The 12,421-nt window shown below is 47.2% G+C and overlaps 1 protein-coding gene across 6 annotated transcripts in view; it reads left to right on the top strand.

Annotated features, from left to right (window-relative positions):
- The window catches only part of LOC110502144 (DNA-binding protein SATB2), a 74,567-nt gene that overhangs the window by 57,175 nt on the left and 4,971 nt on the right, over positions 1-12,421 (top strand). For 2 of the 6 annotated variants that reach the window (XM_036959272.2, XM_036959271.2), the window contains exons 7-12: positions 544-594; positions 712-1,301; positions 2,494-2,706; positions 6,284-6,367; positions 7,244-7,396; positions 8,498-8,692. In XM_036959272.2, coding sequence (XP_036815167.2) covers positions 544-594; positions 712-1,301; positions 2,494-2,706; positions 6,284-6,367; positions 7,244-7,396; positions 8,498-8,692 — 1,286 coding nt within the window. Of the gene's footprint in view, positions 1-543; positions 595-711; positions 1,302-2,493; positions 2,707-6,232; positions 6,368-7,243; positions 7,397-8,497; positions 8,693-12,421 lie in introns of all 6 variants that reach the window. The other 4 variants (XM_036959270.2, XM_036959269.2, XM_090216156.1 and 1 more) reach the window with 2 other exon arrangements.

Raw genomic sequence — 12,421 nt, 5'->3', positions numbered from 1 at the left:
AGAATAGAGTGATGTGGAAGGAGGCAGCGGGTGTCTGACAGAGTGAGTTGATGCAGTGTTGGGTTACACAGCCACTCCACTATTAGTTCTGGCCTCTGACTGGCAGGGAGAAACACATGCTGATCGCTCGCTAGCCTCCTGATGCGGACCCAGAGAGTAATCTCTCGTGGACAGATTCAGGCAGTGACAACTTTCACAACCAAGATTAGCTGTCCTGTCAGTCATAGTTGAGGTGTGCAGATAGGTGTAGAGGAGAGGAATGGGTGATCTCCCGTTGGCTGGCTGTCCTGTCAGTCATAGTTGAGGAGTGCAGATAGGTGTAGAGGAGAGGAATGGGTGATCACCCGTTGGCTGGCTGTCCTGTCAGTCATAGTTGAGGAGTGCAGATAGGTGTAGAGGAGAGGAATGGGTGATCTCCCGATGGCTGGCTGTCCTGTCAGTCATAGTTGAGGAGTGCAGATAGGTGTAGAGGAGAGGAATGTGTATATGTGTGTGTTGTGAAGTGTTTTGCATCTCACCCTATCTCTCGCTCTCATTTCCTAGGAGACTATCAGGAGAAGATGTGGCCAGGAAGAGAACATTCTGAAATCAAAGGTGACGAATCTACTGTTTGTACTGTTTCTATGGTTAACTGAAGTTAGAATTTGTCCCGTGGTGTTAGATAAGCACCACACTCATCTCCCCCTCCCCACCTTCCTTTCCCTTCCCCAGTGGAGAGAGACAGCCTGGCAGACTTCTATGTCCTGGGCCAGCGTCCCCCTCCCCACCTGGCCAGCCTGATCCAGCTCAGCCACCTCAGAGGGGGTGGAGGTGCTCTCCTCAAGGGTGGCTCCGGGGACCCCCAAAACCCCTCCCAACCCTCCCAACAACAACAACAATCCCAACAACAACACCCCCCCTCGCCCCATGGCCAGCACCACAACAGCCCCCCCCTACGTGGCCAGGTCCCCCCTCCCGGCCCTCCAACCTCCCTCCAACCTCTCCTCGGACCAGGCGGGCTTCTCTCCCCCCAGCTCAGCCCTCAGCTGGTTCGACAGCAGCTAGCCATGGCTCACCTCATCAACCAGCAGCTAGCTGTTAGCCGCCTGCTAGCCCACCAGCATCCACAGGCCCTCAACCAGCATTTCCTCAACCACCCTCCTATCCCTCGCCCCTCCAAGGCAGGGGCCCCTGGGGACCCTGGGAGCAACCCGTCTGCTGCGGAGGTCTCCATTGATATCTACCAGCACGTCAGGGATGAACTGAAGAGGGCCAGCGTCTCACAGGCCGTGTTCGCCCGCGTGGCCTTCAACAGAACACAGGTAACCAGACTAACAGAACACAGGTAACCAGACTAACAGAACACAGGTAACCAGACTAACAGAACACAGGTAACCAGACTAACAGAACACAGGTAACCAGACTAATAGAACACAGGTAACCAGACTAACAGAACACTGGTAACCAGACTCACAGAACACAGGTAATACAGTTAACAGAACACAGGTAACCAGACTAACATAACACAGGTAACCAGACTAACAGAACACAGGTAACCAGACTAACAGAACACAGGTAATACAGTTAACAGAACACAGATAACCAGACTAACAGAACACAGGTAATACAGTTAACAGAACACAGGTAACCAGACTAACAGAACACAGTTAACCAGACTAACAGAACACAGGTAATACAGTTAACAGAACACAGGTAACCAGACTAACAGAACACAGGTAATAAAGTTAACAGAATACAGGTAACCAGACTAACAGAACACAGGTAACCAGACTAACAGAATACAGGTAACCAGACTAACAGAATACAGGTAACCAGACTAACAGAATACAGGTAACCAGACTAACAGAACACAGGTAACCAGACTAACAGAACACAGGTAATACAGTTAACATAACACAGGTAACCAGACTTGGATGGCCTTTAACAGAACACAGGGCAGAAAACCCACAAAGTGTCTAGCCACACACAGGGCAGGGCAGGGCAGGGTAGGGAAGGGCTGAAGAACTGAAGACACAGGGTGAGAGGATGGAAGGAATATCAAGGCTGATGTCCCATTCAATACAATAGCATTATATTTGGATTATTGGGATGACTTTGAGACAAATTAGCAGCAATATTTTCTGATTTGGTTTCTCCTCTGGGTTTCAGACAGTTTCATCTCTCTGTATAGTGTTATGAGTGAGGTAATCTGGTGTAACAGCTTGCTGTGTTCCCCCGTTCCAGTTCAGTTTCCTCCTCCGCCCTCCCAGCAGTACACACACCTGCTGCATTCACACACACCCCATTAGAGCCAATATGGAGCCCACGTGAGGGGTGGGAGGTTACAGCTTTAGAGCAGGTGAAGGGTGTGTGTGTGTCTGCATGCTTGTGTGTACGTGCGAGTGAGTACAGTGTGTGTGTATACAAGCTGCAAGCCACTCATTCTAAAAGTATACGTTGGCGGCGTGTGTGTGCGTGTGCGTGTGTGTGCGTGTGCGTGTGTGTGTGCACCAGGGCCTGCTGTCGGAGATTCTGCGGAAGGAGGAGGACCCTCGCTCTGCCTCTCAGTCCCTGCTGGTCAACCTCAAAGCCATGCAGAACTTCCTCATCCTCCCTGAGGGGGAGAGAGACCGTATTTACCAGGAGGAGCGTGAGCGCAGCATCAACCCCTCTGTCGGCCTGCCCCCTACCCCTACCTCCAGTCCCGGGGGCCCCCGCCTCTCTCAGGTACCCCGCCCTCCACCCACCACCCACCGATCCCCAAAACTACTGTAAACACTCTCCACAAAACTCCCCTACAGCAGGGCCTGTGTGTGTCTGGTTGACTGTGTGATGTCTGTCTGTATTTGTGCCTCATGGATCATGTTGTCTTTGTGTTTTAGTTTTCGTATGGATGTTGGAAAGTTTTCTTTGAGTTTGCTTTGGTTGGTGTCTGTGATGTTAGTATTGGTTGGTGTCTGTGGTGTTAGTGTTGGTGTGTCTGTGATGTTAGTATTGGTGTGTCTGTGATGTTAGTATTGGTTGGTGTGTCTGTGATGTTAGTATTGGTTGGTGTGTCTGTGATGTTAGTATTGGTGTGTCTGTGATGTTAGTATTGGTTGGTGTGTCTGTGATGTTATTATTGGTTGGTGTGTCTGTGGTGTTAGTGTTGGTGTGTCTGTGATGTTAGTATTGGTTGGTGTGTCTGTGGTGTTAGTATTGGTTGGTGTGTCTGTGATGTTAGTATTGGTTGGTGTGTCTGTGATGTTAGTATTGGTTGGTGTGTCTGTGATGTTAGTATTGGTTGGTGTGTCTGTGATGTTAGTATTGGTGTGTCTGTGATGTTAGTATTGGTGTGTCTGTGATGTTGTATTGGTGTGTCTGTGATGTTAGTATTGGTTGGTGTGTCTGTGATGTTAGTATTGGTTGGTGTGTCTGTGATGTTAGTATTGGTGTGTCTGTGATGTTAGTATTGGTTGGTGTGTCTGTGATGTTGTATTGGTGTGTCTGTGGTGTTAGTGTTAGTGTGTCTGTGATGTTAGTATTGGTTGGTGTGTCTGTGATGTTATTATTGGTTGGTGTGTCTGTGATGTTAGTTTTGGTTGGTGTGTCGGTGATGTTAGTATTGGTGTGTCTGTGATGTTAGTATTGGTGTGTCTGTGATGTTGTATTGGTGTGTCTGTGATGTTAGTATTGGTTGGTGTGTCTGTGATGTTAGTATTGGTTGGTGTGTCTGTGATATTAGGGGTGGTGTGTCTGTGATGTTAGTATTGGTTGGTGTGTCTGTGATGTTGTATTGGTGTGTCTGTGGTGTTAGTATTGGTTGGTGTGTCTGTGATGTTAGTATTGGTTGGTGTGTCTGTGATATTAGGGGTGGTGTGTCTGTGATGTTAGTATTGGTTGGAGTGTCTGTGATGTTAGTATTGGTGTGTCTGTGATGTTAGTATTGGTTGGTGTGTCTGTGATGTTGTATTGGTGTGTCTGTGGTGTTAGTATTGATGTGTCTGTAATGTTAGTATTGGTTGGTGTGTCTGTGATGTTAGTATTGGTTGGTGTGTCTGTGATGTTAGTATTGGTGTGTCTGTGATGTTAGTATTGGTTGGTGTGTCTGTGATGTTAGTATTGGTTGGTGTGTCTGTGGTGTTAGTGTTGGTGTGTCTGTGATGTTAGTATTGGTTGGTGTGTCTGTGATGTTAGTATTGGTTGGTGTGTCTGTGATGTTAGTATTGGTGTGTCTGTGATGTTAGTATTGGTGTGTCTGTGATGTTGTATTGGTGTGTCTGTGATGTTAGTATTGGTTGGTGTGTCTGTGATGTTAGTATTGGTTGGTGTGTCTGTGATGTTAGTATTGGTGTGTCTGTGATGTTAGTATTGGTTGGTGTGTCTGTGATGTTGTATTGGTGTGTCTGTGGTGTTAGTGTTAGTGTGTCTGTGATGTTAGTATTGGTTGGTGTGTCTGTGATGTTATTATTGGTTGGTGTGTCTGTGATGTTAGTTTTGGTTGGTGTGTCGGTGATGTTAGTATTGGTGTGTCTGTGATGTTAGTATTGGTGTGTCTGTGATGTTGTATTGGTGTGTCTGTGATGTTAGTATTGGTTGGTGTGTCTGTGATGTTAGTATTGGTTGGTGTGTCTGTGATATTAGGGGTGGTGTGTCTGTGATGTTAGTATTGGTTGGTGTGTCTGTGATGTTGTATTGGTGTGTCTGTGGTGTTAGTATTGGTTGGTGTGTCTGTGATGTTAGTATTGGTTGGTGTGTCTGTGATATTAGGGGTGGTGTGTCTGTGATGTTAGTATTGGTTGGAGTGTCTGTGATGTTAGTATTGGTGTGTCTGTGATGTTAGTATTGGTTGGTGTGTCTGTGATGTTGTATTGGTGTGTCTGTGGTGTTAGTATTGATGTGTCTGTAATGTTAGTATTGGTTGGTGTGTCTGTGATGTTAGTATTGGTTGGTGTGTCTGTGATGTTAGTATTGGTGTGTCTGTGATGTTAGTATTGGTTGGTGTGTCTGTGATGTTGTATTGGTGTGTCTGTGGTGTTAGTGTTGATGTGTCTGTGATGTTAGTATTGGTTGGTGTGTCTGTGATGTTATTATTGGTTGGTGTGTCTGTGATGTTAGTTTTGGTTGGTGTGTCGGTGATGTTAGTATTGGTGTGTCTGTGATGTTAGTATTGGTTGGTGTGTCTGTGATATTAGGGGTGGTGTGTCTGTGATGTTAGTATTGGTTGGTGTGTCTGTGATGTTAGTATTGGTTGGTGTGTCTGTGATGTTAGTATTGGTGTGTCTGTGATGTTAGTGTTGGTGTGTCTGTGATGTTAGTATTGGTTGGTGTGTCTGTGATGTTATTATTGGTTGGTGTGTCTGTGATGTTAGTTTTGGTGTGTCTGTGGTGTTAGTGTTGGTGTGTCTGTGATGTTAGTATTGGTTGGTGTGTCTGTGATGTTATTATTGGTTGGTGTGTCTGTGATGTTAGTTTTGGTTGGTGTGTCGGTGATGTTAGTATTGGTGTGTCTGTGATGTTAGTATTGGTTGGTGTGTCTGTGATGTTAGTATTGGTTGGTGTGTCTGTGATATTAGGGGTGGTGTGTCTGTGATGTTAGTATTGGTTGGTGTGTCTGTGATGTTGTATTGGTGTGTCTGTGGTGTTAGTATTGGTTGGTGTGTCTGTGATGTTAGTATTGGTTGGTGTGTCTGTGATATTAGGGGTGGTGTGTCTGTGATGTTAGTATTGGTTGGAGTGTCTGTGATGTTAGTATTGGTTGGTGTGTCTGTGGTGTTAGTATTGATGTGTCTGTGATGTTAGTATTGGTTGGTGTGTCTGTGATGTTAGTATTGGTTGGTGTGTCTGTGGTGTTAGTATTGATGTGTCTGTGATGTTAGTATTGGTTGGAGTGTCTGTGATGTTAGTATTGGTTGGTGTGTCTGTGGTGTTAGTATTGGTTGGTGTGTCTGTGGTGTTAGTATTGGTTGATGTGTCTGTGATAGTATTGGTTGGAGTGTCTGTGATGTTAGTATTGGTTGGTGTGTCTGTGGTGTTAGTATTGATGTGTCTGTGATGTTAGTATTGGTTGGTGTGTCTGTGTTCTACACCAGAGGGTCTCTCAAGTCAAGGTTAGAAAATGGAAAGGGTATAGTACTAAACACTCTGATCTATCTGTATCTAACCATAGCTTGAGTAAAGGCACTTAAATACATTAAAATACTTTCCATTGATTGTTTCTATGTATGTTGTAGTTGTGGCTGAAGAAGTGGTAACATGTGTAAACGTTTGACAGGATCTATTTAGACCGACCGTGACTAACCATGTCCCATACCACCTCATGCAGAAGGTGTGGGAGAGAGGTCTGGACGAACAGCTCACTCCTGATGCCTGGGCTGCTATCTGGAAGAACAAGACAAAAGCCTCTGTGGTGAGCCGTGTATTCATCCACAATCGCTTTTGACTCGCTCACAGAATGTACCTCATACGGAATTACTTTTGGTCAGAAATGGCTGAATTACTTATGTCAAATACTGGCTATGATTTGTTTAGCTTGCATGGTACTGTGGAATCAAAGGAGTAGTCCCAAAGTACACGACTGTCGCTACTTCCTGTTGTAGCTACGGTAAACACAGTATATTTTGGTAATTGAGTACTGACTCTAAAGAAAGAGTTCTGTACCTCTCTTTACATGTTTACACTAAATAAACAGCCTTTAACCTGTTGTCATAGTAATGTGTGCTAGAGAGAGGGACACTTGGTTTTGTTATACTTACCAACCCCACACAGCCTTATAGGACCATCACAGATAACATACTATGATGCCATACCAGGGCAAACACGCATTCTCTCTGTTCGGCATCATCATTATTATGTCTGTACATATTTATCTTGATGCCATAGTTTATACTTGGGAACGCCAGATTACTAGTCTGGACCTGCACAGATAACTTCAAAGTCTTCGAAGAGAACATAATGAGATTAAATACAGTGTAATTCAAACATAGATTAGAGTACAAAGGAGAGGAGAGAGAATGACTTAATGACTTTTAATCTGTATACATTATTCTCCATGTCAGAAACGTGTATATCTATGTGTATAATGTGTGTAAAAAAAAACAATCGTAAACTGATCATCAACAGATTACCCATCATGCTTAGTTAAAACCTTTGGTCCTTGGTGTGGCAACATGTGGACTGGAGTTGGCAGTGTTACCCACGCAGGCAAGCTCTGGTAACTCATGGTTAGATAACTGTTTTCTCTGTGGACCCTCTCTCCCCGGTCCCTATCCCTCCTCCCCTCCAGCCCAAGCCACCAGGCCCCAACCCAGACCTGCCCCTGAAGCTGGAGTCTCTGGTCAACATCACATCAGGTATCTATGATGAGATCCAGCAGGAGATGAAGAGGGCCAAGGTGTCTCAGGCGCTGTTCGCCAAGGTGGCTGCCAACAAGAGCCAGGTGAGAGGCCTGTTTGACCCATGACATTGTTCCTATCCTGCTACAATGTTCCCAATCTATTGTGCCATAGTGTGTCCCTCTGCTTGAGGTAGAAGTGGCCCTTAACATCTAGGATCCCATTACCCAACTCCAAATCCTAACCTTAACCATTAAGGGAATGGAAACATATCTGGCCCTTGTCAGGTGGTTATGGGTAGTTTCTCTACCTCCTCCTGTCCCTGTGATGTGGGTGGGATTACCTTCTTCCCCAGGCTGTTGTGTCAGACTGTCAGTTAACTTCCACAGCAGCAGATAAGCAATACCAGACAGACAGACAGACAGACAGACAGACAGACAGACAGACAGACAGACAGACAGACAGACAGACAGACAGACAGACAGACAGACAGACAGACAGACAGACAGACAGACAGACAGACAGACAGACAGACAGACAGACAGACAGACAGACAGACAGACAGACAGACAGACTACACACTACACACTACACAGACACACTACACAGACACACACATACTACACAGACACACACACACTACACAGACACACACTACACAGACACACACTACACAGACACACACTAAACAGGCAGACACACACTCTCTCGTGAATAGACCTACTCTCTCTCATGCGATCATGTGATCAATCAACGTTTTGTTGCAGTTTGATTCAGTTAGACAGAGTGCATCAAATGAATTCTGACCGCTTTAAGTTTTTCTTGGTAGTTTGTGAGTTGACAGACAGACAGACAGACACACTGTTTAGAGCACATGAAGTCTGTGTCTCCCAGGTTCAGGGGTCGGGGGGTCCAGGGCTGGCTGGGCTAGGCTGGGCTGGGGTTCATGGCTCACTGCACCCATCTGCTGCAGCTGAGAGGAGAGAGGGATGATGAGAGAGGTGGAGACCTGATCAGGTTATTAACACTGCATGCTGGTAGAGTCTGGATGCACACAACAGCTGGTGTCAGACTGGCCCATTCTAGCAGAGATAATCAAATCTTCTCCGTCTCCCCCTCCCTCCCTCCCTCCCTCCCTCCCTCCCTCCCTCCCTCCCTCCCTCCCTCCCTCCCTCCCTCCCTCCCTTCCTCCCTCCCTATCTCAGGGCTGGCTGTGTGAGTTGCTGCGGTGGAAGGAGAACCCTAGCCCAGAGAACCGTACTCTGTGGGAGAACCTGTGCACCATCCGGAGGTTCCTGACCCTGTCCCAGACAGAGAGGGACATGGTGTATGAAGAGGAGTCAAGGCACCACCACAGTGAGAGAGTCCACACTGTACTACACCTGCCCCAAGACCCACAGGTGAGACCAGCCCATCTAGGATCAGATGAACCTAGCCTGCATACTAACCTTAGTGCTATGGATCAGATGAACCTAGCCTGCATACTAACCTTAGTACTATGGATCAGATGAACCTAGCCTGCATACTAACCTTAGTGCTATGGATCAGATGAACCTAGCCTGCATACTAACCTTAGTACTATGGGTATGCACTGTCCATCTCTATGTGAGTACAGAGTTTTATACAGCACAGCACAATTTATTTTTATTAAAACAATTTAAAATAAGATATTATTTGAGCAGGAAAGATAATACAATCGATACATATGAGACAACATCAATGTGGGGTAGAGAACAGAGACCCCAGTCACATATTCATAACAACAGGGATCCACAAATAATGATCCATACCAAAAAGATGTTTAGACACCTATGCATATAGCATCATACACAGAAGTACAGTAGTCCAGCCTTGCTGATTAAATTTACTTTCTCAATGCCAGCCAGAGTCATTATTGGATGGAATACCTTTCTACCTCCTTCTGTCCTTGTGATGTGGCTGGGGTCGGTCAGAGGTCATGACCCTCTTCCCCAGGCTGTTGTATCAGACCGTCAGTGTGTATCTGCCCCAAATACCAACCTGGGGAAGAACTGATCGACACTGGAGATCTCTCATACTGCTGGGAAATTACATGTGATACCTGTCCTGCATATCTCTCAACCCCACCCTTAACCCCCCCTTCAACCCCACCCTTAACCCCCCCCTTCATCCCACCTTTAACACCCCCTTCATCCCACCCTTAACACCCCCTTCCATCCCACCCTTAACCCCACCTGAACCCCACCCTTAACCCCCTCTCAACCCCACCCTTAACCCCCCCCTCAACCCCACCCTTAACCCTCACCCATCAACCCCACCACTCAACCCCACCCTAACCCCCCACCCCTCAACCTCAACACCCACCCCTCAACCCCACCCTAAACCCCCACCCTAAACCCCCACCCCTCAACCCCACCCTAAACCCCCACCCCTCAACCCCACCCCTCCCCTCAATCTCACCCCTTAACTCCACCCTCAACCCCCACCCCTCAACCCCACCCTAACCCAAACCCCCACCGTCAACCCCACCCCTCAACCCCACCCCGCAATCTCACCCCTTAACCGCACCCTTAAACCCCACCCCTCAACCCCACCCTAACCCCCACCGTCAACCCTCAACCCCACCCCTCAACCCCACCCCGCAATCCCACCCCTCAACCCCACCCCTCAACCCCCACCCTCAACAAACACTGTTTAGAGCACATGAAGAAATGGTCTTGCATATTAAATGGCCTTTCTCCAATGCCAGCCAGGGTCGTTATTGGATGGAAATCACTGAGGACACACATGCATTATGCATTAAAACTGAACACACACACACGACTATTCTGTGGTCACACAGTATTATCAGGATTACCATGTGGACAAAGGTACGAAGGCCAGGTTTCTCCCCCCCCCCCCATTCCTCCTCTCATTTTGATTGATTTATTCTTAGTTATAATTCATATTTCACAGTGATAACTACAATATTGAAAGGGGGATACCTAGTCAGTTGTACAACTGAATGTCTTCAACTGAAATGTGTCTTCCGCATTTAACCCAACCCCTCTGAATCAGAGGGTAGAACGCAGATGTTCCCACCTTCCCAGCTCAGGGATTCAAACCAGTGACCTTTTGCTTAATGGCCCAATGTACTCAACCACTAGGCTACCTGCCTCTCCAGTGACCATAACATAAATGAACATGTTAATATCATATAAAGATATTATCAGTGAGGATCCAGTCATCTCCACAGGGGAGTAAACAGACTGTTGTTGCATTGTGTTGTGGGGAGGAAATACCCCGTTAGGAGGGGGTAAGGGGACAGGGGGAAGGATGGGGACACACCCAGACACGTCAATTGTCAAGGTGAGACTACCCACCACAGTGTGTCTATATCACTATGATACATCCAACACAGAACACGTGACCCACACACACACACACACACACACACACACACACACACACACACACACACACACACACACACACACACACACACACAGACACACACACACACACACACACACACACACCATCCCGCCTCTCTGCCTGTCACCACAGACAGACCACACGTGTCCCAGCTGCTACACAGCTCAGTCACTCACACACACAAATACACTCACTGTACACTATACACACACACAAATACACTCACTGTACACTATAGACACACAAATACACTCACTGTACACTATAGACACTCAAATACACTCACTGTACACTATAGACACACAAATACACTCACTGTGCACTATACACACACAAATACACTCACTGTACACTATAGACAGCACATTATGTGAATACTATTCTCCCCCAGACACCCCCACACACCCCCACACAACCCCAGACACCCCCACACAACTCCACACAACCCCACACACCCCCACACAACCCCCCACAACCCCACACAACCCCACACACCCCCAGACACCCCCAGACACCCCCAGACAACCACACACAACCTCACACAACCACATACAACCCCAGACAACCACACACAACCTCACACAACCACATACAACCCCAGACAACCGCTGACCAAAAACAAAAGGACTCAAGGGTTATGAATTAAGAATTTACCACTGCACTATAACATTTTAATTATGATCATGTCTGATCATGGCTGGTCGGATGTCTGAGCATGGCTGATCATGGCTGGTTGGGTATCTGAGCATGGCTGGTCATGGCTGGTTGGGTATCTGAGCATGGCTGATCATGGCTGGTCAGATGTCTGATCATGGCTGGTCAGATGGCTGATCATGGCTGGTTGGGTATCTGAGCATGGCTGATCATGGCTGGTTGGGTATCTGATCATGGCTGGTCAGATGTCTGATCATGGCTGGTTAGGTATCTGAGCATGGCTGATCATGGCTGGTTGGGTATCTGAGCATGGCTGATCATGGCTGGTTGGGTGTCTGAGCATGGCTGGTCATGGCTGGTTGGGTATCTGAGCATGGCTGATCATGGCTGGTCAGATGTCTGATCATGGCTGGTCAGATGGCTGATCATGGCTGGTTGGGTATCTGAGCATGGCTGATCATGGCTGGTTGGGTATCTGATCATGGCTGGTCAGATGTCTGATCATGGCTGGTTAGGTATCTGAGCATGGCTGATCATGGCTGGTCAGATGTCTGATCATGGCTGATCAGATGTCTGATCATGGCTGGTTGGGTATCTGATAATGGCTGATCAGGGCTGGTTAGGTATCTGATCATGGCTGGTTGGGTATCTGATCATGGCTGGTTGGGTATCTGATCATGGCTGGTTGGGTATCTGATCATGGCTGGTTGAGTATCTGATCATGGCTGGTTGGGTATCTGATCATGGCTGGTTGAGTATCTGATCATGGCTGGTTGGGTATCTGATCATGGCTGGTTGGGTATCTGATCATGGCTGGTTGGGTATCTGATCATGACTGGTCAGATGTCTGATCATGGCTGGTTAGGTATCTGAGCATGGCTGGTTAGGTATCTGAGCATGGCTGGTTAGGTATCTGATCATGGCTGGTTAGGTATCTGAGCATGGCTGGTCATGGCTGGTCAGATGTCTGATCATGGCTGGTTGGGTATCTGAGCATGGCTGGTCATGGCTGGTTGGGTATCTGATCATGGCTGATCATGGCTGGTTAGGTATCTGATCATGGCTGGTTAGGTATCTGAGCA

This window comes from Oncorhynchus mykiss, chromosome 22 (assembly GCF_057628025.1).
Source record: "Oncorhynchus mykiss isolate SJ-2025 chromosome 22, ASM5762802v1, whole genome shotgun sequence".
Lineage (NCBI taxonomy): Eukaryota > Metazoa > Chordata > Actinopteri > Salmoniformes > Salmonidae > Oncorhynchus > Oncorhynchus mykiss.
Note: the sequence above shows the minus strand (reverse complement) of the source record. Positions and strands in the feature narration are given on the sequence as shown.